Raw genomic sequence first — 25,697 nt, 5'->3', positions numbered from 1 at the left:
CGAACAAAACTGAATTTTTTTCGGAATAGCCGCAGGCTGCCCCGTTCCGAAAGGAATAAAAGATAGCTGCCGCCGATCGCTGAGACGCTGGCTACTCGCACCTGCCGGAGAGCATGGGTGTATTTGCGTATAATGAAACTTCTTGCGTGACCGTGTAACGTTTCTAAGCACTTTCGACACGTTTACTACCTCATTCTGCCAACTCTTCTTTGCTGAGGGTCAATTTTAGCGTGATTCTTAAGCTTCCGTTGCATGCCGCCGCGATTTTCGACCAGCCACCACAAGCTATGTAAGGGAAAGCCGACCAATCGCAGACGCCGGCACCACCCTCTTCATCCGGTTATCGGTTTTCAGTGCACTGGCTCTGCCCTAGTGAATCCCTCTCCACTTGAGCGTTCTCCTCGCCTCTTGTCAGCCAATTAGATACAACAAGCCGCTCAGTGTAGGCAATGTTATTCGTTTTTCAAGCAAACAAAAGGGACCTCCTATGAACGAGGAGAGCGTTTGATTGGTCTGTTCAGACAACCCTATGGGTGTCCGCCCGGTGCTTGCGTCGGTGGTTACGCAAATTTGACGTCAGGAAATTGGAATAGAAACATATTGGAATAGTTTTACGTTATAGGGCCCCAGGTCTCCGTCTGTCGTCTGCACTATATTTCCAGTCTCTTAGCCTGTTGGATTCCCTTCAACGAAAATAATTTCTCCGCGTCCGCATAACTTGAAACGAGTCTGTGCAACAGAGACGTGGTAGACCGTAGCCGCCTCTGCATGAACACGACGCTAGTGCATCTTATTTTCTCGCGAATAACCACAATGCGATGCTGCAACGTTTACGTTAAGCGCCTATTGATACTCTAGTGACAGGGGAATAGCCAGGGGGGGTTTTATGGGGCTTCAGACCCCCCAGAAATATTCTCGTACTGTCCTGGACCACCGACCAAAACAACCCCTGCGCCGGAAACCATTCTGGATTTTGTGTAGAATATCTTTCACGCTCGAAAAGACAGATATTTCAGCGCCAACATTGCAAACGCGGGCTGAATGTGGTGGCAGTGCCCATGCACCTGGAGTCGCATAAGGCAAGGAGCCCCATGCGAGCACCAAGTTTCTAGGGCGTTTTTATGGCTAGCGGGCTCGTCGAGGCATTTCGCGTAGGCCACGGAATCTACGGAGCGCGTGGATTTCAATTCCGAAACTTAATAGGTATAAAGTTCTCCTAAATTTTTGATGAGAAAGGTCCATTGACATTTCCAAACACGCGCTTTCGATATTCAATTCCTGAACTTTGTGGGTTGAATGTTGTTCTAAACACTTGACGCCAAAGACGCATTATCTTTTCTAAAGTCGTACATCGGACCATACAGTGAGACAAGCCAAATCAACACACTATCTGACAAGTTGACAAAGCACGCAGTGAAGTCCGATGAGACTAAGCGCTGTGGTGTTTCATTCGTGCCACCGTGTCACAGGAAAGTATATCAACATATTTTTCACCTGTATCCATATGCATGTCAGTATCCATGTCAAGACAGTAAAGCCAACAAAGGCAACTATTTTCTTATTTTCTTTTTTTGTAGTTTGACGTTTATTCGCGAGGAAACACTGAGCCTCTTCAATTTTATGGTTATCGCTACCCGGGGGCGGCCAGAGCCCACCAGAGCGCATGCGTTTTTCTCGTGTTGCCCCAACCACCGCGCGGCCACTTTGGTGCACGTTCCTTTTTCTCTGGCCGAGTGGATTTTCGCCTGGCAGAGTTTTGGACGCTTCCCGACTAGCAGACGAGAAAAAGAAACAATGGTCGGTCGCCGCCATCACTGTGGGAACTCGACGGATTACAGCGCGTTCGCTTGAGCGCTACCACTCCGGAAAATTTTGTCTCGCCGGGGTAGGATACCGAGCAGTATGCGCATGGTTCTCTGTGGACCAAGCGTCTCACGCTTCCTTCGATATGGCTTCGGTAACCACATGAGGTGCCCAAAGTAGGCATTCGATCATGGCCAGCATGCTTTCCTTCGGGTTCTTTCATTTCAGTGCCCCCGCCCCACAAACGAAACGAGACAGTGTTGCGGCGCAGCGAATTGTCGCATGGTGAAAGTTCCACTTTGTTACGTCTTCTTTTGCGGAAAGTGATGAGGCGTGGAACGCTTCAGTTGCCGGATACTCTTATTATGTTATCGCGATAGCAATTATATGGACACGCAGGTGCATTCCTGCCGTCGCCGCCACCCTCATGCTCCGTTGAAGTCCGAGGGTGAAAACATCATTACCACGCACCGCAGGCTTTATGCGCAAGTGAAAGCGTAGTGGGGTGAGGGCATGGGTGAGCCGACGATGGTGCCTGAGTTTTGTGTGCAACGGGGAGGATGTGTGCCGCGTTCTGTAGTGCGCGATACGTCAGGGGGAGTAGAGGGAGGGGGGAGGGCAAGCCTTATGATTCTATGGTCTGGGATTGCGCAACATGTTTATTTGCCTTGTTTAACGCATTATACACACTGACCTTTTCTTAAATACTTAGATATGTTGGACACTTTTACGTATATTGAGATATATTGTTGCGAAGTTTTCTGTATACGTGCAGTGAACCTTGTTTCCAGTGACACTTTTTTTGCCCTTTATCAAGCTGTATCTTTGCATTTGTATATTTCGTTGTATCTTCGCATTTCTAACGTACGAGGGTGAGTCAAATGAAAGTGAGCCAACCCATCCCGACAATAATGATTGGGTTCATTATCTGCGAGGCACGCGCGTAGCACACATGGATTTCTCATTTACAAAAGTGACACACAAGTGTGAGTATAAATGTTCTTTAATGCTCTCATACAGTGTGTTGAACATGGTTTTGTGACATAATGGATGCTCCAAAAGTTGAACAAGATGGTGTCATGAGGTTATTGACAGCTGCATGTGTTTCCTAAACAGAAAGTATTGGTCGTAAGGCTGCCTTGTATGTTGAACATTGTATTTCATTGGCCACTGTGAAGCATTGGAGCAAATGGTTCAAAGAAGGACGTGAAAGTTGCAAATATGATCCAAGACCAGGCCAAAGCCACCGTGCAGTAACCCCCGACACAATTTCAAAGGTTGATAAACTGATTAGGCACGAACGGATGATAAGCATCCATGAACTGGCAGAGCGTGGGAACAACAGCCACTATTCGGTTCACACCATAATTTATGAACATGTCGGTTATCGGCTCTTGTGTGCGCAATGGCTGCTCAAGATTTTGAACCGCCGCCAGAAGACGGAGAGGTTCGGCGCTGCCTTGGCTCATCTGATCCGGTATCACGATGGGGGTGAAGACTTCTTGTCTGCACTTGTGACCGGGAACGAATCATAGTGCTACCACTACGAGCCTGAAACACGACGGCAAAGCTTAGAGTGGAAACATCCGAATTCACCACTTCAACGAAAGCAAAGGCCATGATTTCTGCCGGAAATGTGTTGTTGACTTTTTTTAGATCGGCAGGGGTCATTACTGATCAAATTCGCTAAACCTGGGGACTCTATCAATGGTTTTCGATATTGTGAAATGCCCTAAGGCTGCGTGTTGCAATCAAGAACAAACGACGCGGAAATTTGACGAATGGGGTCATCCTGCTCTACGACAATGCCCGTCGCCACGTCGCTGATGTGGTTAACACAGAAGTGGCAAAGTTCAAGTGGGAAACGCTGCAACATCCACCGTACAGCCCAACTTGTCGCCTTGTGACTTCCACATTTTCGGGCAATTGAAAAAAAAACAGCTGAAGGGAACCAAATTCGTGTCGGACGATGATGTGAAAGAGTCCGTCCGAGACTTTCTGAAGCAGCAACCCAATCGTTTCTATGAGGCGGGAATCACGCGGCTCGTTAGTCAATGGGACAAATGTGTAAATGATCATGGAGACTACTTTTAAATAAAGTACGCCGTTTGTCATTTATTCGCATTGGCTCTCCTTCATTCGACTCGCCCTCGTATATTTTGCCGAACTCGTACTTTTTATATGTGCTCTCTTGCGACTATAATTTCGGTGCGATTACTCACAATACACGACCGGTCACAGCTGCTCCTTCGCAATGCACTGGAACAAAGAATAGCGTCATCGAGATTGTTCCCTAGCCGTTGCAAAAAAATATAGACAAGGTTCTTGAATAACAAAGTTTCATTAAAATATTTATCCGATCAACTTGTTCATTTACGGCCTTTGTATCACATATAAGCTGCATGCACTGCTTTGCTGGTTTCGAACTCATATAGTTCTAATGTTCGTGTGGTATTTTCTTTACTTATTAAATAGACAAAAAAGATAGAAGCATTGATATCAGTTATTTCAGGTACAATTTTTGCGACATACGAGTATATTCTTTCATTAAAAAAATTAGTATTTTTCTTGTCTTCACAGTGCGTAGCGTTCAGATTCGTGTGCAGCATATTTGGCGATGGCAATGTAGTTATTATTCATGTATTTGATCCCACAACAAATTTGATAACCAGGAGGCCGAGCTGCAACGTGAGCCCCCCCCCCTCCCCCCCAAATGAAGTTTCTGGCTACGCCACTGTCTAGTGACCATATCCAAAACGTGCCAGCGCCCATTTTTTTCTTTTTTTTTGTGAACGCGTCTTGCCCATGAATAGAGGAGAGCGAACGACAGGCTTTCGCTTGCGCTCTATCTTCACTGATGCGATATGCTAGCTGCTTAAGTGAATTCAAGGGAGGCAGAGTGCACCGGCATAATTTACCTCCTGCTGGGGCATTGATGCGATCCATTTTACTAGCGCGTAAGCGCTTGCATCAATGCGAGGCGCTAAAGATTGGCGAGAAGCGCTGTACTGCCCGCGTTCGTGTAAATCTGACTTCTTGTGCCCTCATCTTTGTCTGGCGATATTGCGAAAAGGAGCCTGTTGAAGAACCACAATGCGGAAGAAGTAACAGGCTAGCTCATATTTAGCCCAAAAATTGCGCTTACCAAGGTTCAGCGTTCAGCGAAGGTCACTGACTCGTATACTGACGCCATAACTTTGCCGCTAGGGGGCCGGAGTGTCACACTATTCCTTCAAGAAGAACAGTAGCAAGCGCTTAGTACTTTCAACCTGTCTCCCTGTGCAGGCCTGACCGAGCAGAATGCTGCCTTAACTTAGGGTAGATGGTGCCAACTGTAGGGGCTCTATAACGTAAAGCTATTCCAATTCTGCAATCAGCCCGCTGCGATTGGTCAAAAACTTTGTTGAACGATCCCAACTTCGCCTGTCTGTCACGCGACGTCACGAAAACCACGATAGCTTCCCATCTGACATGACGCGTACACACTGATTATGCATCATTGGACCGAACGAGAAAAACAGTTATTTCTGATTCGACGCCTTTTCGCCATTCGCCTTTAGCTATTGGTCAAAAGTTTTCGGGCTACACGCCCTTCATATGCCTGTCAATCGACGTCACAAAACCACGAAAACTCACCACGTCGAAGTGACGCGTACGTGTTAAAGATGCATGAATACGCCGAACAAAATTGAATGTTTTTTTTCTCAATAGCCGCAGGGTGCCCCGTTCCGAAAGGAGTAAAAGATGGCTGCCGCCGATCGTTCACACACTGGCTGCTCGCACCTGCCGGATAGCCTGAGTTTATCTGCGTACAGTAAAACTTTTTGCATGACCATGTAACGTTTTCAAGCACTTTCGGCACGTTTACGACCTCGTTCTGCGAACTCTTCTTTGCTGAGCACCCGTTTTAGCGTCATTCTTAATCTTTTGTTGCATGATACCGCGATTTTCGACCAGTAACCTCAAGCCAAGTAAGGCAAAGTGGACCAATCGCAGACGCTGGCACCACCGTCTTTATCCGGTTATCGATTTTCAGTGCACTGGCTCGGCCCCATCAAATCCTTCTCCACTTGAGCTTGTTCCTCGCCTCTTGTCAGCCAATTAGAAAAGACAAGCCGCTCACTGTAGGCCATGTTATTCGTTTTTAAAGCAAAAAAAGTGACCCCCTATAAACAAGGAAGGGCTTTCATTAGTGTGTTCAGGCAACCCTGCGGGTCCCCACCCGATGTTTTGCGTCAGCGGTTACTCAAATCTGACGTTGGGAGATTGGTATAAGAACATATTGGAATAGTTTTACGTTATAGGGCCTAGTATCGTGTACGATATCATTTGAATCACGTTATAGCGGCGATTCGGAGCTTTTGTGGCGCGCCATTGCCAGTATCTGCGAGCAGGTTGCTGGTCGGAATAGATTATATGATACCACTGCCATTAGGTCATCCAGTATGCTGTGGTGACGTAGGTGCTCTATGCGTTTTCGCTCCGCGCTCCTCGCTGCCACAGCGCGCGGAATGCCCACTGCTGGGTGACGTAAGCAGAGCGTCGCCTCGAGGGGCGTGGTTTCGCGCTCGCTGTAGCCTCACATTTTCTACCAAGGTTGATAGTTGGGCTAGTTGGTTCGGAATGATTCTGGTATTTCTTAACCTGTTAGAGAGGGACAAGAATGAGGACTGCGTGTGTGTTCATGGTGTGTTTCATCTTTCCTGCTCTGTAGAACACGCTGAAAAATACCTGAATTATCGCAGTTTCGGTTTCGCGCGCTCTGATAGCCAAAACTTGGCGTGCCGCAGTTCAGCAGGTAATCGTCGGCCAGATCCAAACGTCGACCTGCCTTGTACGGATAGCTCGCTTCAATTTTCCTTTTATGACGTGCCCGCTGAGATAAAGGTTTAAAAGATAATTAGCAGATTTTCGTTAATTAGTTGATAATTACCAGGTCTCGCCCACCACCTCGTGGTCGCCGCAACTGATTGCATGTCTCCAAATGAACCATCCTTTTATTTGAAAACGAACATCTTTAAATATTACGGAAGCTATCTGTAGAAACACTCGTTATATTTCACGAAAGCCAGGACAGAAATTGCCGCGAATAAAGTTGTTGTTTGTTTAGGAGGAAGCTTTGGTGTTGCGCCAAGTGCGATGTACCTCTTCAAATACATGTAAAATGCAAAAATGGTTTCATGAGGCAATCGTTAGAGCTATTTCAATGAAATTTGATCTGTAAATCTGGTAAAGCGAACGCACTTTATACGTCAGCTTACAGTTTATGGGGAATTTTCGAAGTGTTTACCATAGTCTTGCAAGAGCCCTACTTAGACATTGGCGGGATATTTCAGAGCGGTGGATAATACAGCTCCTTTGTACACTTTATGCATTATTAGGTGCCGTTTACAGACTTCTAATACTGTTTTCTTGTTATTGTTGAGTTACAGAGGTGTTAACTTAGTACATAATTTCCTTGAGTTTCGCAGTTGTAAAGTACGTTTCCAATAAAAAAAGTGACATTGAAAGTTCACTTCCTACATTTACTGGGTCTGAACATTCCGTTTTGAATGAAACGAACTTCCATCTAAATCGGTGCACTGTTGCCGAAGAATACGATTTCTTTGTTCCCATGCATTTAGATAGCAGCTCATAAGCTAAAGCACACTTTTTAGATCGAGAGCCAAGACATTAAATGGGAAAGGATTTTTCATATTATGCTATGCCTTCATTTGATGACACGGCATGCACCTTTCAAAACGGCCCTAGCCGGCCGTCGTTATGATGAAATGTGTACTGTTCGCGAAATCCATCCGACCGTAACAACTCCAAATTGAAACCACGAAGTCGTCATTTTTGTTGCCAGATTATGTACGTACGTTATACTACAGGCAGTTGAGCCGAGCTTGAGGTGCTTTTAAGAGAAAAACTAAAACGGCTTTTGCAGTGCAATGCTTCGAGCCATCTTTTTAAGTACAGACATAAGTGTTCACTTCGATAGTCGACGATGCTCGACCACATAATAACGACAACGCAAGCCTCCTATGAGTATGCTTGATTTTGAAGACTTCAGCGAAATATTATAATTCCGGTGAGTCCTGCATTACTAGTTAAGCCTCGATGTTTTGTTGGTTGCCACCACGCGGTCTCGGAGGCCTAACTAGCCGAAAACGTCGCAGTTTCGCCCGAAAGCCCAAGCATCTATTTCGATAGGAAATCAGTACAAAGCTATACGAAGTAAGGGTAGTAGTTTTATTTGCAGTATAAGCTTATAAACATCGGCATACTAACAAAACTGCCAAGCATGATGTGACGCGCGCACAAGCAAACATGGACACATCGCACTCGATGACCGCGGAAACTCGCTGTCGAAACGCTGGCGCGAGGAAACGTGGCAGCAGGGGCAGCGAGAAAACTGACCTTCGTGCTGCTTCACGCATCAACGCGGACTAATCAGCGAAAACGCAGCTCAGGGCAGACTCGGTCCCCGTCGCAGATGGCTTTCGGGATACAGGGGCCCAGGTGGGCGCGCGCGGTCGCCTGGGTCACACGGAGTACCCCCTCACTACCCTCACCCCGGAGCATTGCACACGACGATAGACAGAGCGCTTCTTCCCCACTTTCCTCCCTTGCGTGCGCGAGATTGAGCCACGATTGCCGGCTCACCCACGCACGATTTCACTCGCCCATACAGCATACCACGCGCGCCGACGATATTATCGCCCTTGGACTTCATACGGAACCTCATGGTGGCACCCATGCCAGAAATGCGTCTGGAATGCACACATAATTGCTATCGCAATAAAAACTAGACAATATTGTTGGGCCCAGCAGCTGTTTTAGATTTGCAGAACAAATCTGTCATAAGTGTTGCTGAAGCAACGCAAACCCCTTACAAATTTACTAATTGAACGTGTCGCATTAAACGGAAATACTGGTCGCTGTCTTTTCATATACTGTCTGAACTCATTTAACTTCAGTTACGGCCTCTTATAACGGGCGTCAAGCAACCTACTCTTGATAAGAAGCTCGCAAAGCAAATTTCATCGACAATTTGGATTTCAGCGTTCATTTCACATGCTGCTGCTGGAACGTTTCAATCAGTAAATGCGAAAATTTTGTGTTCTAACGTTCACTAGTGGTCGTGACCAAGCAATTTATAGCGAGTTCAAGTCAAGGTAAATATTGCAGAAGCCTAATGTAGGAAGCACTTATTGCATGCTAATTGCAGCGCAGAAAATATTACTCTCGTCTCTTACAGTCAGACACTCGATCCCATTTTTCAGGTTGATGCTTTGATTATCCTCCTGAACTGCCACTTCGTGGTTCAAAACCGCGGATGAAAAGTTTGCAATCCGCCGCACGCAGCTCCGTCGGCGGATACCGTAAACATTACCTTAAGGAATATATTGTTGAGTTGTATTTATGAATTTTTATAAACGAAAAAACGTATTCGAAAGGAACATCATCAGTGTACAAGCATACAACAATAAAGCAAACAAACGGAAGCACATTGGTACACACACGGGCACAGCCCGGACTGTCGCAGACGACATGCGCTAGTCCTGGGCCGGTATTTTGCAGCGATGCCTTTTCCGATTCTATGCCTTTTCAGGCTTTTCGCGCTTGGCCAGTGGTCAGAGCGACGGTCTGCCCACATTATCAACGGGATCGGGCGGCCGTGTGTGGTGGATGATAAGAATAGCATAGAATAAGGCATAAGGCATCGCTACAAAATAGCGGCCCTGGCTCTGACGCCACGAGACCGGCGCACGCAGCTCCCCTGTAGGCCACGCTCGAAGCTGATGCAGATGTATTGAGAGCAGTCGTTTATACTGGTATTGGCGTGTAGAGAATAGATGTGACTAAAACACCAGTGAAAGAGACGAGTGACATCTTTAGCCATTTTCTGGCATTTATAACAAGGGATATTGCTGGAAAACCCGACTGACGCTGCTGTTCACAGTGTACTCTGGATTCACTAAAGGCAGGAAAGAATGGTCGCTTATCCGGCTAGAGCTTTGCCAGACAATACGATTCGCGCAATAGGTATTTTCCCACGACTACAAAGCATCACTTTAGACTTGATGATGGCTTATGCAAACTAGACTACACATTATTTTCGCATCTTTTCGGGCTTGTCTCGTTCTTGAATGGTAATCTCCATGAATCTTGCATTCAGTTTCCCTATTTAACAGTCTACGCTCGCAACCGTCCAATCCAGAACGCTACATCATGCCGCTAACACGCATGCACTTCACGGCCTGAAAATTCTGATGGGCACGCGGTGGTAAAAAGAAAAGGAAGACATGCACTGTGGATTATCATTGCCGAGCGACATCTTAAATCCCAAAGGGTAGTTAAGCGTACACAATTACCTGCGAGTCTATGGACGGCCTGTTGGACCAGAGCTGGCGCCATAGGCTGAAACGGCGCCTCGGCCCAGTTTTTTCCTGAACTTGGGGCGCGTCATCCGTCGCCGGTGCGGCGCTGCTCCCGTGTCCGGTCTGCAGAAGGCCGGCAAAGGGATGAGTTCATCACAAGTGGAAACAGGTGGGCACAAAGGGCTGATTTAATCATTCTGCACCGACAGCAATACGTTGAAGGATATCTGAAATATTATGATACGTCGTCTGCTTTCATTTGAGGAATTCTTCAACACGTAAGATATTTTTTGTCTTTCTCAGAATGGATTTCGAAAAAAAAAAGTCTGTTCTGTGTAACGCAAATACGGTGATTAGTCGTTAGCTTCCTTGTAATTTTGATGATAACGTGCAGACTGACACCATCATCTTTATATTTTCCCAAACAATTGTACAAGGTTTTTCATCAGCGTGAACAACGAAACATTCTAATTTTGTGTATTTTCATCCCTACATCACTCAAGAGATGAAATTATTGCCGAAAAAAAAATGCAATCAGTTTGCTTTTGTTTATGATCATGGATCGCTATGCCAAGCTTGTTACTATATCGTTTACCAAGCATTCGTTATCGGCCATCTTCGTATACTGATATACATTTAACGATTTACCACTTCACGTGTCCTCCGCTGGCTAACTTTGATTCTTCTCACTCAAGCTTTCACAGAAGAAGAATATTTAAACTACCACAAATATAACGTCTTGAATTTTACGATGAGGTCACTGAAAGCATGGACAAAGCAGGTTCTGGTATCGACACCACTTGTCGTGGTAGCATTGTGGCTGTGGCTGGGCTGCTGCTGAGCTTGCGGTCATGGGTTCGTTTCCGAGCGCGACGGCCACATTTGGATGGGGTCGAAATGCGTAAAGGCTACTTCACTTCGATTTAGGTGCGCCTAAAGAATTGAGCAGTGTTTACCCTCTGCAAAACAGCATCATCTTTAATAAGCCCGCAACCTCACGCTGCAGAATTTTACAAAATGACTGCGAATGCGCAGAGTATATGTGGCGCATTTCAAGTGGATTATGTGCATACTGCTGGGAAAGAAGGTGAAACTAATTTCAGTTACGATCGTTTTCATAGTCAGAATTGCAGCAACACGGTCATATAATGTGCCTATTCAACTCTATTGCCACCTCTATAGTACAAATAACGTCCATAAAAGTGCAAACAGGTCGGGTGCTCAATGGGTAATTAGTCCACCAATCCCTTAGTGCGACCAATTCAACCTGCTCCAAGGCACACAACCCGTGAACCGTTACCCAGTTAAGTTCAGTTCACTCACTCACTCACTCACTCACTCACTCACTCACTCACTCACTCACTCACTCACTCACTCACTCACTCACTCACTCACTCACTCACTCACTCACTCACTCACTCACTCACTCACTCACTCACTCACTCACTCACTCACTCACTCACTCACTCACTCACTCACTCACTCACTCACTCACTCACTCACTCACTCACTCACTCACTCACTCACTCACTCACTCACTCACTCACTCACTCACTCACTCACTCACTCACTCACTCACTCACTCACTCACTCACTCACTCACTCACTCACTCACTCACTCACTCACTCACTCACTCACTCACTCACTCACTCACTCACTCACTCACTCACTCACTCACTCACTCACTCACTCACTCACTCACTCACTCACTCACTCACTCACTCACTCACTCACATACTTCAGTATACCAGCGAACAATCGGGAAATCATAAACGTACGAAGCGTCCATGGTAAAGCACATCTTTGTGCACGCAATCTTCTTTGCCATCGGGCACTCAAATGCGCGCGGCTTTACTAAAGGCATGGATTACCCAATAAGTCCATCCCCATACTTTATGAAGTTACGTCGTGATGGTATTTTGACATCGGACCTGCGCTAACCTGTGGCCGAGAAGTGGTCCCCGTCTTGTCGCCATTGCCTCCGGTGCCCCTCTGTTTCCTGGCGAAGCCACTTTTCGTGTTCTCCGGCTTCTCCATGGTAAGCACGACCTGCGAGAGCCGGTCGAACAGCACCTGGTCCGAAGGGATCATGGAGCGCACCGAGCTCGAATCATGCTGCGAGCCAAGCTGCGAGCCACGGCGGAGCAGCTCCGGGGGCCGGTCCATGTTCTCTTTGAAGATGACGGACAGCACACGGTCCAGGAGGTAGAGCAGCGTGGTCGACACCACTATGCCGGAAAGGAGCGACGCACACGCGAAGCTGCACAGGCAGGCGACCACGAACAGCTTGCCGCGGCGCAGTCCGAATCGCTCGCAGATGCCGTTCGCCAGGCACAGCGCCAGCTCGCTCCAGCGATCGACAATCACGACCAGGAAGAACACTAGGGCCAGGACGAGGGCGTCCACCTGCGAAGGAGCGGCGAGAAGACGGGCGCATCCTGTCCCTCGGCGGAAAGATGCTGGTTTGCAAAAGGGCGTCAGGAGCTATGGAACATTGCAGCTTACACAGTACGGTTTGCCCACATGAGCGTTACGTGGCACGCCGTGGCGTTTCTCCTTCTAAACATGAATGAGGACGTCATAGCTGCGACGTATATCTGATACGCGAATTGGCCACTGTCACGGCAAATATCCCATTCACACGATGCGTGCCAATGTCGAGTTATCTAACTTATTGCGTTCGTGTTGTCACATATTGTTTTTAAGTTAAAATAATCAAAGCTATAGACAGCTATAGAGCCACCACTTAGAGTTACCAGCATATTAACGCGACAGCGTTAAAGGCCCCGTGTCGCAGAAAAATCCGGCATCGGCATCCTGCGTCGACCATCTTGTGAGCAAAAATTATTCCGGACCATGTATAAACCTCGCAGGCCCTCCGCGTATAGAGCAAGAACGTTACTGAACTAATTGAATTTTTGAAAGTAAAATGCGTCAGAAAATTCGTAAGGTCTGACTTGCACACAGCCTGCAGACATGATAGCGTCGGATTGCAATTTGAATATACGAGAAAACATCATTGTATTACGTGGGAACTCAAACATAAACCGCTTTTCCCACGATTCTACCATTCATAGAGCGGAGCTCGGTTCCTTGCAACAACACCATCCAAGTGGTGCTCGCCTCTGCGCATTCGCGGCCCACGCAAGAGGCCGCGTTTCTACCAGAAAGCTCACCTTCGTGCATAGCGTTCGCCGCCAGCGTTTCCTGGCAAACGTTACGGTTGCACAAGCTGCAGTTGCCAGGAAGCCTGAGAAGTAGTCGGTGATCTTTGAATGGCATCGCGTTCCATTATTAAAGGTGAAGCCTAAGCGTCCTCCAAATTTTGACACCTAATGTACTTCGGCTTTGAAGTTGTCTGAAGCAGCTTTTGTAACTTCTGAACTTGCACACTCCTAGCTTTCAACGGGGTTTATACATGCAGCTAATAACCCTAATTATGACTTAAGCCGCGTATGATACCTTAATTGAGTTGCGTGACGCGTAGCAACGCGCTATCTATTTATTCAGAAAGTGTCTGGGGAGCGTAACCAGCAGGGCATCGGTGCTGTTCGCCTTGGTAAAACTACGATGGGCTGGTAGATGCAAGTTATAGAAGTTATTTTTCGGAATGAGCCAGATCTACAAAACTATGTGAGATAGAGCTGTAATAAGAAAAACTAGACAACTTTCCTCTGAAAAAACAATCGCAATTAAACGGATCAAATAAAGCAAACAAACCATGTGCGAATATCATTATTTGGATTAAAAACGAGACAGACCTTGCGGGTCTACGGATCAAAATGGGCCAAAGCCACTCGCCCAATAGGAGAGCGCTTTCCAGGCAATACGATCGAGACAGTATGGTGGTCTCATTGCAACTAGTGTTCCTCATTTTGTGGCAGCCTTCGACGCTGTTCAAGAACAATATCTTGTGAGAGATTCTAAAGCAGGCTCCAAATACTTTCAAACAAATGAATTTATTCTATCCAAATATTATTCCCTGTGCACATACTGCCTATAAGCGCCACTAATTGCCAATGGCTTTTCTACTGCAATCACATTGCACTGCTCTTGAAAGTGATAAAAAAAACGTTCGCGTGCCGAAACCGCATCAAATCAAGTGTTTGAAATCGAAATGAGTCAAATCCCAACTCTGCATCCTAATGATGGTCAAATGTCCTACATAATTTGTTTTGTTAATTGTTGCGGTTAAGTCACTCTAGCTGACACGTAAAACGTATCGGACAGGTGTTTAATTGCGTGGATAGCGTCGAATTTCGGTCCAACAACAAATTGTTGCTTCTCTTGCCAAATTTTGTTTAGGTGGGTTTGACTGATTTCGAAAAGGAAAGCTCCTCAATTATACGTAGCACGACCCAAGTTGTGACAAGGCTTAGCGCTCACTGTCAGGTATTGGCGGGCGACCTGTTCCGCTTCCATGAGTCCCATAAGCGGCACGGTGACCAGATGTATCAACGCCGCACCTGGTTTGGGTAGCGAGTTGAATGCCCAAAGCAGGAGCGGAAGGAACAGGCAGTAGAGGCTGCCGCCAATCTGCATTATGCAATGAGACGGGCATTAGGTGCGCGCGCAATTGACAAATCTAGATCAATAGGTGGGTGAGAGTTTGGTTATACTGTGTATGTGAAATTATTGGCTTCAGCACATAGGCTGTTCTCCATAGAACCATGTAGAAATGCCTGCATGACACTGGTTTTCATCCATATACATGTGTTATTTTTAATATGCCCGAAGGCAGTCCAACTTGAAATAAATGAATACTTACAGTAATAGTAATAGTTTGTTGCCTCAAACTGATCCCATGATTCCAAATCACCTTGCAGTTCACGCAAACTCGATTAATTCGAACAGCCTTAAAAATGAAAGTTCTACAGTGGGACCGAGATTAAGTTTTACGGTTTTGTTAAAATTAGACACTCGAAGGTAGGTGAAGTTCACCTATGCAAATAAGTTATGTGGCCAAGGGGAGCCAAAGAGACATGTTAATTATCGCTGTCTGCCATCCAATTAACTAAAATTGAATAATTAACTTTTTAGTGACTGCAGTAAGCAGACATGTCTGCACTGAAAAGTTAGAGGCAGTCGTTATTCTAAATAGTTCCACTTGGCAAAAATATTCTAGCATGCCGGTCTTATGACATATCCGACTCCAAAATTTAATTGTTGTTTACATGATTATGCATGCAACAGAGTTAATTAGGGTAAGCGCAAAGCTCCTTCCTGATGTGATGCGGCTGTTGCGTGCGGCGTTTAGAGTGAAAGCGGGGTGGAGGCATCGGCGAAGATGATAAGTATTTCCTTTGCACTGGCGGCTGGCGAAATCGAAAATCGGAGAACCCTGAAGAGACGTCGAAAACACGCAACAGCGCAGCCTATAACGATGGCGGCAGCTGCCATGCCGAGATAAGGGAGCCAGGGGAGAAGCCGGAGGGCAATGCGTATGCGCAACGGCGACCGCACATTGCACTTGCCTTGGTGACGCAAATAAGGTGACTGCTGATTTTTTTATATATTGTATTTAAAAAAATAATCAGCAAGAGAAACGTATGTAGCCATGGTAACAAATACCTTGTTCTGCTTTCTTAAAGTCTGTGTGAGCACGCAGAAAGCTCAATTTTCATAAAAACACGACACCCATCAAGATGCCAATGCTTTAAAAGTGCTCAAAATGCTTTCCTGCCACAGCAACGCAGAGCTTAAACCGCTCTCGCGTTGACTCCACAACTCTTCACAGTATACTTCTGGGCCGATGCTCGAGCTTTATCTCGTTCTTCATGTCATTAACTTCAGTGGGTGCTGTTGCATAAACTCGATTTTAATGTAGCCACAAAGAAAGAAGTCGAGCGAAGAAAGGTCAAGGGATCACGGGGGCGAAAACATCGCTCCAGCGTGCCCAGTCAACTGTCGTGGAAAATGATGGTCCAACCAGCTCTTTGCAGAGGTGGAGGAGTGTGGTGGTGTTCCGTCATGCTCGAGCCACACTTAGCGCAGGTAATTCAAGGGAAGATTGTAGACAAAGTTGTCGACGACAACACTTAGTATCTCTTGCGTGCACTTCTTTCCGTTCAGGTTGTCCTGAGAAAAAAATAAGGTCCAAGGCTCTTGTTCCTGAGTGTGCAACACCAAGCACTCACAGTCCAGCGAACTTCTTGCTTGGGTTGCCTCAGTCATTGTAGATTTTCTTGGGACCAATAATGGGCGCTGTGAATATTCACAGTGCCATTACGGCAAAACCGAGCTTCATCTGTCCGAAATACTCTTTGCAGGAATAGCGTCACCATTTTTGACGAGGCCCCAATTGCCGAAGTCAAGCCGCCTTTCAAAGTCTGCCTCACTGAGGTCCTGGTGAAGGCAAACATTGTAGGAATGAAACCTACGCTTTCTTTAGTATATTTGTGACTGTTCCAAAGTTGCGTGCGTACTCATCGGCAATTTGTCGGACACCAATTTCTGGCATCAACGTTACGTACTCGAGAACGTCAATTCCGAAGTCTTCATTGACAATTATTTTCGTGGTATGTCTCTGATTATGCACCGAGCCTTCTGCGCGAAAGCGCCGAAAGATGTTGATGAAGGTTGGCTTAGTTGGAAGTGGACTTATCGTGGCGAGTAGCGCACAGCGGCTTCGCTAATGAGGCGTTGGCATTCATCTCTCGGCTATCGCGGAAGCAGTCTAGTGGGTGGCAGTGAAGCTAGCGCGTTGAAAATATAATAGGGAGTTTTAGTTCGGCGTCCGCAACCACCCACGTGCGCAGGGCGCGAGGTTGTGCGTGCGTAGCGTAGCGCGCGCGCACGATACGGCAATAGTTGGCCGGACGCAAAAGCTGAGAAGGGCATATTAGCTGACTTGCACGCGTAGGAACCAGTAGTGTGCTACTCGGCGCCGCCATATGCCACCTTCTCAAACTGTGCAGCCAATATCAGCCACCACGAAGTCAAACCACAAGCCGGAGTCATATCTTCGGCACGAGCGGTATCGAAAAATGCGCTCTCGTGGACACGCGAGAACACGTGAGAACGTCCCGCAAAGGCCGCTGAGCCCGCAGCGGACGCCACGCAGCTTTTGAAAAGCTGTGGGCGCGCGCAAGATACCGTGCGTGCTCCTGCGTACTGCGCATGCGTAGAGCTGACGCAACAAAGCAGAGCTGACAATTTTTTAGCAAACGCTTAGAAACACTGCTGACATTGAACAGACCATGTGACCAAACCCCACGGTGAACAGGCAAATCCGGGTGTCACCATTTCCCGTCATTATTGAAAACGTAGTACGAGAGTCATGAAAGTCGAAATGTTCTAGTGAGGATATCCTGTGTGGCGTAGTGCAGAGCCAAGGTTAACTTTACAGATACAGCAAAGCTATAGCTTTCACATCACTTATGTTAGTGTTGTAAACAGTATGCAGGGTGTTTTTTTTTTAACTACAACAAAATTTTAAGATTTCCTATGGCAGATAGCACAATTCTAACCTTTGATCTCAATTACTCATGAGGTGGTCATTACTTCTACGAGAAATCAAAACGTTCCATTCAATATTTACTCTAATTACGCTAATTACTTTTTCAATTATTTACTCTACGCCACATATTTCAATCTACAAATTATAGCCTCTGACTTCACACGGCGTAACCACTTGAAACGAATTCTCTGAACAGCACCAGTTCCGAGATAATAATTTTCAAAGTGTCCGTTGATATGCATTGGTGTTCCTGTTACTTTTGTGCTTCAATGCATAAAACAGCGGTTTCTGGAGAAAGTAACTGGAACGCCAATGCATTTCGTCGGACGCTTCCAAAATGACAAATCCGGAACTGGTGCTGTCCAGATAATTCGTTCCTAGTTTATATGCCGTGTGAACTCAGCGGCTGTAATTCGTAGATTGAAATATGTGGAGTACAGTAATTAATTCAAAAAGCGAATTAGCATAATTACTTTAACTATTTAAATGAACATTCTGATTTCTCGTAGAAGTAACGGCCACCTCATCGAGTAATTCAGATCAAGGATTAGAATTGTGCATTCTGCGATAGGTCATCTTTAAAACATTTGGTGCAGCTAAGAAAAACACCCTGTATACACGCATTTAAAAGTATACACACACAAAGTATACACACACTTATAAAGCGAAGATGGGCTATGTGCAACGCTGACACAATATTTGAATAAGTCGGTCAGGATTTCTATACACCCAGACATATCACCGTGTCATTCTTATTGGGCTAGCAGTTGTTCCTGTTGCCTGGCAGCAAGAACATCGCTGAAAAAAATAAACAAAACGTGTAAAGGAGAATAGTAGTAGCGCGTCGCGTTCTGAATGCGTCACATGCATACCAATTTGGGGATTTCAAGCTGTAATATTCTAGGGTTCAGTTGAATCGAGAGTAGGAAGTACGACATGTTTCTTGCGTGATTAAAGCTGCTTGCAGTCTGTAAACAGTGTGATTCGATGCGTGACATGTACAGTCGCGGACAGAATAAAACGGACCACGGGATCTCCGAAAACGTTCAATTCCTGAGCAGCCTGTAGCAGTAACCAGTAAAACTGCCCACGACAACGTTGTTAGCATATTCTAGTAGAGGTCCAAAATGCAAATACGAGATTGCGTTGTGAGGTTGCGGAGATATTCAGCTTTTTCTTAGATTTCATGGTCCGTAATATTCTGTCCGCGACTGTACATGCTTCTATTTGTTTTAAAACGGAGGGTACAAAGGGATACCACCCGGGAGTAGGAGATTATAGAAATGAATACAGGAAGTCAGCAAACAATGCTTCCGTAGAGAAAGCAAGCTTCTATTTAAAAAAAAAATAACTTCATGGGCCCTCTGTTGTCTGTGCATTGCTGTTATGTATTAAAGTCGAAGAAAGTGCATATTGATGACGCTGCAAATCAAAGTACCTTTTAATGACGGGTGTGGCATAACCGTCTGAAGGGTTAGAGAGCATACTTTCGTGCAGTGGTTACTCTCGTGGCGTGAGTTGGCCAACAAGCCATCTCTCGCTTACTGGTTCAGTCAAGTTTAGGTGCCGCATTGAGCATAAAGCCTTTGAGAAGGCTTCCTTCACGGGTAGACCAATGGCTTGGCATGTTCAAGTAATCGCAACTCGATCGTAAGTGCTACTCGAATGCTGGTTCACTACTTCTTTAAAATTAAGATTTCTTTGCCTTTCCGCCCCACTTCGTGAGTGCTGGCACATGTCTGCCACGAGGGGGTAGTCCGCGGTATTGTGCAAATCGTGGTGCCACGAAGTAACTACCGTCATTATAAACCAAGCACGGAACCAAGATCTGACATAAATAAAATTATTGCGATGCATGCATTGCGCGGAGAAGACAGAGGCTGGTAAAGAAGTGTCGAGCGAAGCCTTTCGTAGTGCGCTACAACACCTGCAAGTGGTTACGCAAGATCAGCATTTCACGCAAACGCCAAGGAAAAGCTTTCCCTAAACCCACTCGCACTAACGTGGGGATGCGCGTAACTGAGCTTTTACAGTTCGCGCGGCAATCTCAAGTGCTTTTGCTATAACGCGTTATGACGGAACTCCCATGTCCCTGTAATTTGCGGGGTCATGCGACGTACCTTCATCCCTAGGAAAAGCAGCGGAATCAGGTAGATCGGCATCAGGATGCCCAGGTGCGACAGGCTCCGGCACTCCTGGTAGTCGTCGAGCGCGGTGCTGAAGGAGCGAAGCGTGTATGAAGACGACGCCCGACGCGGTGATTCGGCAAGGGCGGGTGCATCTGCGCCTGAAATCACAGGGGTGGACGCCAGGTACCTTGCGAATCCGACTTAAGCGCTATTCAAAACGCGAGACAGGCGATCCCCGCACAGAGGTGCTCAGATGCTTGTAAACGCTCTGTATGTATACTTACCTTCGTCCTGGCTCTGCGTACACCTCGAGTCGACGTTGGCCATTTCTTCTCGCTTGAAACGGGAGTACAGAATTCTCTACTTCACTCGGCGCAGTGAGATACGAGGAAAGTGGGCAGGGGAAAAAAGCGTAACACGAAAGCGCGCGCTGGTGTCCTTCGTCTTCTGTGAACGTGGCGTTCTTGTGCGCGTGCTACGTAGATGATAGGTGAGACATTGGGGTAAATACAATTTTATAGTACCTGGAATTATGGTATATATATATTTTTAATCTCGCTAGTGGAATATTAGTATTGATAGTATATAATAATAATAAATGACTGGTAAAGAAGATAAGGGCTTCCGGTCGCTGATGCAGGCGAAATTTGTTTGGCGTTTCGAATCTCATAAGCTTCCGTTGTTCGTAATACCGTTAGTAGGAGTGGTTTAATGAGGGAAATAACGAATATTTCTGCAGTTCAATAGGGAGCACGGCGCAGCGTCAGGGTAAGGGGAAGTGTGAAATAGAGATGAGAAGAAGGGTACAGAAGGAGAAGCAGCAGGAGTCTCATCCGTTCAAGGAAGAGGCCGATGATGGAGGCAGTGGCCGGCTGTGTGCGGGCGCTTACCGATAGGCGGTGATCCCGTTCGCCTCGATCCGCAAAGATGCTTGTAAAGCCCAGAGTTGGGGAGGCAATGGGAACATGTGGTCACTGGGTGTTGCAGCAGGCAGGCCCTGCTGACTGCAGACAATCATGACCCTTGAGCGTTCCTGTGCCAGCGCTAGGCAAGCACGGAGAAGGTGCTCAAGCGTCTCGGGGCCGCCGCAGCGTCCGCAGGCCGGTGAGGTGAAGCGTCTCTTGGCGTACAGCCGCGCCGCCTTCCAGACGCAGCCCGTGCGAATTCGAATCAGCGTTTAGCGTTCCCTCCAGTTAAGGTGAAAGTTGGGTAAGGCCACCCTCTGGAAGTGGCCTGGGGCTCTTGTCGTTGGCTACTCTGGCAACCGGGTGGGCGGTTGTAGAAGACTTTTCAGGGGCTGCCTTGAAAAATCAGAGGCAGCGACTGGTCGTGTGAGTAAGTAACTGAGTGTAAGTGTGTGAGTGAGTAACCTCCCCATCCCCCACCAACCCGCGTGGGTTCCAAAGCGTAAAATAACTTTCTACTTGGTCAGTGACTAGAAGCCTTCCTCTTTTTTTTCTGATTTGCTAGCTGACCGGACGAGTTTTCATCGAAGCCTTGCCAATGTTAGAACTGTATTATAGTAATCGGCGCCTCGAATATTGGTTATTAAAAAGCGAATTTATTCATGTCTGACAGTTTTCTACAGCTTCCGCACGTCGCAAGTGGCTGCAGGAGACCCATTTCTTGAAATAAACACCCGTTATCAAAAGTCCTCCTGTGAGGTGCACAAGTGCTCGTCCACAAAGCGCGGAATGACTTCGAACCCAATGAAAACGCGCTCGTTGACTGGCGGGCTTACGTTACCGTGACGAAGCACAAGCAGGCGCTGCTCAAGTTAAACGACCTAGGGGCAAGTGCTCGACAGGCCAACATGGACCCTCGCCCGCACTTCGCCAGATGTTCTGGGACTTGCCAGACCTCTAAGAGGCCCGTAAGCACAATATTGGCGCTGAAAGCGCTCTGGGGAAGTGGATCTCCCCGCCCGCGGTGGGGGGCAAGCTTTCCCTTGTGTCCCTGTAGGCCTTTTCTCTGGATACTGGCGTGTCAAGCTGAAGGTGGGAACGGGGAAGAGTGCCTCTCGTTGATAGAAGTCCCGTGGAGCATCTCGTCTTCTGGTGCAGCTGTAGTGTTAATTCTGCTAGCACCTATTCTTTGCACTTCTTCCCACTTTCCCACGCCCCAGCAAGGGCGACGTTGGCATCTCTTGTTATATCGTTTTTAGTTAAGTTATTGCAATCCATTTTGCTTCCGGGATGTGTTCAGGATGCCAGCGTAACCACAGCATGAATTTGCAGTGGCGCGCGCTGAGGTTTCAACGGAAGTGACTGCAGGGCCGGGAATGCGATTTAAGGCGTATCCAAGGCTAACTGACTTCAAATAAGAGAAGAGAGAAAATAGACATCCTGATTTGACATTTAACCTGACGTAAGGAGAAGAGATAGTCGTGAATTTACGATTGGCACGGTGTCTACTTGAAAAATGAATCTCGTCGTGAAAGTGTCAGCACAAGGCTCTTCTTATTTCCGCGTGGCATTTGCTTCGAAAAGAAACAAAAGAGAAAAAATTGCTATGACAAGTGGGCCAGCTTCCTTTTCTCGATACTACAGCAAATATGAGTTTCTCCAACTGCGAATGCCCTGCATCCAAAGGCGCCGACGTGGTGCTCCAAATTCTCAACCCACGTGGTCGAGGGAATACGGGTAGCGCGTCGCTTCCCGTTCTTCTAGAAAATCACCCTACGTGTTCACTTCTTGCAGAACGCTTCATGTTGAACTTGTTTTAAGACCGTGCGCAATTTCATCGGCGCCTCCTTCAGACACTTCGAACAACAGCTGTCGTGGCGTCGTCGTTTATTGCACAACAATTTACTTAACACGTTGAACCACAAAAGCGCCAATAATTTATTCTGAGGGCATAGAATGTCTACCGAATACGAGCGCAAAGTTCTGAAGCAGAAAGTGGACGTGCTTGCCTCATTTGACAGATCATTTGAAAGGCACCAATGGTTTCTTGCAAATATTCTAAGTCATCCTTCACGCGCTAAGAAGTTTGTTGACTTTCTCCATCTTCTCATTCAAAACTCAGGCTTTCAATCGTAGAATGGTTAAACTTGATGTAGCAGGTAGTTAGCAAGCAGGAAAGGTTTTGCAGCAGGCGCTGATAAAACATTGGCGCAAAAATAAAGCGATATAGGAGGGGATACCACTAATGTTCTTACAACTGTAACCTACGGAATAGGAGATCGTTACTTCGGCTAGCCTACCCCACTAGTCCTTGTGGCCGCGATACGATAATCGCGTAAACTGAATTAAGAAAATCGACCATGACGGCCTGCAGTCAAGAGGATATACCTTGTGGCCCAATTAGGTGGATAACTTGGGGCAATGGGTTGGCGTAAGAGGACAGACAGACAGACAGACAGACAGACAGACAGACAGACAGACAGACAGACAGACAGACAGACGGACGGACGGACGGACGGACGGACGGACGGACGGACGGACGGACGGACGGACGGACGGATAGACAGACAGACAGACAGACAGACAGACAGACAGACAGACAGACAGACAGACAGACAGACAGACAGACAGACAGACAGACAGACAGACAGACAGACAGACAGACAGAAAAAAAAATAAAGTGATATAGGAGACAGACAGACAGACAGACAGACGGACGAACGGACGGACGGACGGACGGACGGACGGACGGACGGACGGACACGTAAAACTTAGAAGCGTTTTTGTTGTCCAGTACTTTGTTTTGCGTTCCCTTTCGCTACACCATCCCTCCTCCTTTTAAAAGATTAATGCATTACGAGGCGCTTTCCTTGCGTTTTGTTATTATGCTTCAAAATGCGCACTCATTCAGTCACCCTTTTTTTTTTGTTCTTTCCCACCAAGGTCGCAAGCACAAAACGAATGCGTACGTGAACGATTAATCCTGCTTATGCAGAGCACGGGCACCTTGGTTTTACCGAGGAATAAGGGAGAGTGTAATTCCGCGATGTCGCTCAACTCTGTTATGACGGCATTTCTTGAAATGCTGGTTGTGCCTTAGGCGGAGAGCGTTAAAGCGGTGTATTCCGCAATCATGCGCGCTGTACCCCTACGTGCGATTGGCTGAGCTACCCTGTGGACGCTGGCTGCGGGAATTAGCCCCGAGCCTTCTCGTATTGCCGGCACCTATTTGCAGTGAGTGACCAGCTTATTGTAGTTTCAGTTTTTTTTCCCTTTCTCACGTCGCTCTATTTCCTCTTCCTTTGTTCAGCTGAGCCAAAAAAATAGTCCCGCTTGACCGCCTTACCTATTATTCTTGCACAATTCTTTACGAAACGATAGCTTTTATGAGAACTGCTGCACTACCATTCAACTTGAAGCTAAAACATCATGGAGTGCTTGTGTGAGTGCTGTTTCTTTGTATGAATATTAGGTTCATTCCTATGACGCACCCCGTCGCCAGAAAAAAGAAACTTAGAAAATAGCTTTCTTCGTCTAGACGGCGGAATTGGCTCCTGAACGCGTTTACCTTGTGAAATTGTTGATGCTTGAAGTTTCCTCTCAATACAGAAAAGCACAAAAAAGATTTGTCAACTGTTTGCATTATTCTTCTTTTAGGGAGCCGCGGCTTATGATCCTTTAGCATACGATTGTGTCTTCATGCGAAAACCTCATAGCGGCGAAGCTTGGAGACGTGGATTTCCTCGTTACCGTACTCTCGGAGGTATTTATCATCATGGTGTCCCAAAAGTTGGCGAGGACCGACGGTCGCAGGGCGCAGGCAGCGCTATGGGTATTCGTATTGTCGTGTGTGCTGCTTCCCTTTTTAGCCGAATGTTCGCTAGCTCTGAATGCGACCGTCGCTACCGGCCGGAGTGCGTCGGTAGCAGCGACTGCGAGAAGCCCGGATAGCAGTGTGGCCGAAGTTGAGGAAATCGACTACGGGCAAGTTGCTCGAGACGTGATGGCCGCAGGCCTTTCCAAAGTGCCGCGCTCTTTGATGCGAAAACTGCTGCAAGCCGACGTGCGGCCCGAGTGCACCACGGCGCTGCTACGGACCATGAGGGCCTTCCAGAACCTCGAGCCGTGGGTCCTGAGACGTGAGTGGAGTTTTGTTTGTTACTTTGTTGGCACGCAAGCACTCAATGTAAAAGCAAACACATGTGCATTAGGGTGAGAGATATTAATGTATTAAGGCGAAAATTTCACCGTCCAGTGTTGGGGTACCAAAGTTCAATGGCACCAAGTTTGGGGGCCGCACATACGATCTTTGGCGTTAATAACGGGAAAGTAAGTTAAGGCACAGTTCAGTACGATAGAGTTAGCTAGGCCACTCGAACCCATAACTTTTGGTGAAAGTCAAACCCACGAACTTTGGTGTTAATTAGGACGAAGTTCATTAAATGACAGTTAATTAGGATATCGTTAATTAAAATACTCTAACCCACGACCTTCGATGGTAATCGAGGCGAAGATAATTAAGGCGCATTTAATTTAAGCACTTGCACCCACGACCTTTGCTGGGAGTAAAAACCTCGACGTACAATGATATTACAATGTACCTGCACGCAACATTGAACAGTGGGTAGTTGCAACATTCTAAACGAAATACAGAATTCAAAGGCTACAAATCATACTTCCTCAACTATCAAATCTGCTACAACGTAAAGAAATAAACATTGAAACCCTGTTTTTCTAATAAATACTTCCTATTTTCCGGAATACCATGTATAGTCCGCCTTTAATGGGTTGTTGTGTCTCTTATTTGTGTTTGTGCCGTTTTCTGTGAGATATAACTTTTGTATTATGGGGATCCTTATATTAAATATTTGCTACGTTTAGTATTTGCCATCGCTATGAGAGATTTATATGCTCTTTGGCGTGTATATTGATTCGACTTGTGTAAGTTCATGTGTTCATTTGTGCTTTTTGGTTTGTGCGCTATTTCGATTGCTACTCGTCTTTTATTCAATATTATGCACTTTACATCTGTTT

The 25,697-nt window shown here is 46.7% G+C and overlaps 2 protein-coding genes across 6 annotated transcripts in view; one reads left to right on the top strand and one right to left on the bottom strand.

Annotated features, from left to right (window-relative positions):
• Nucleotides 1–20,847, bottom strand: part of LOC135910968 (uncharacterized) — a 60,773-nt gene extending 39,926 nt beyond the window's left edge. For 4 of the 5 annotated variants that reach the window (XM_065443043.1, XM_065443045.1, XM_065443044.1 and 1 more), the window contains exons 1-5: nt 20,043–20,636; nt 19,750–19,916; nt 14,557–14,706; nt 12,112–12,576; nt 10,164–10,292 (exon numbers count right to left, since the gene is read on the bottom strand). In XM_065443043.1, the coding sequence (XP_065299115.1) occupies nt 10,164–10,292; nt 12,112–12,576; nt 14,557–14,706; nt 19,750–19,916; nt 20,043–20,085 (954 nt within the window). In that variant the 5' untranslated portion in view covers nt 20,086–20,636. The other variant, XM_065443046.1, reaches the window with a different exon arrangement.
• Nucleotides 20,550–25,697, top strand: part of LOC135910939 (nose resistant to fluoxetine protein 6-like) — a 63,142-nt gene continuing 57,994 nt past the window's right edge. Inside the window, exons 1-2 of the mRNA XM_065443010.2 lie at nt 20,550–20,634; nt 24,533–24,802. Of these exons, the coding sequence (XP_065299082.2) occupies nt 20,550–20,634; nt 24,533–24,802 (355 nt within the window). The remainder of the gene's footprint in view (nt 20,635–24,532; nt 24,803–25,697) is intronic.

This window comes from Dermacentor albipictus, chromosome 2 (genome assembly GCF_038994185.2).
Source record: "Dermacentor albipictus isolate Rhodes 1998 colony chromosome 2, USDA_Dalb.pri_finalv2, whole genome shotgun sequence".
NCBI lineage: Eukaryota > Metazoa > Arthropoda > Arachnida > Ixodida > Ixodidae > Dermacentor > Dermacentor albipictus.
This window is presented reverse-complemented; position numbering and strand designations above follow the sequence as displayed.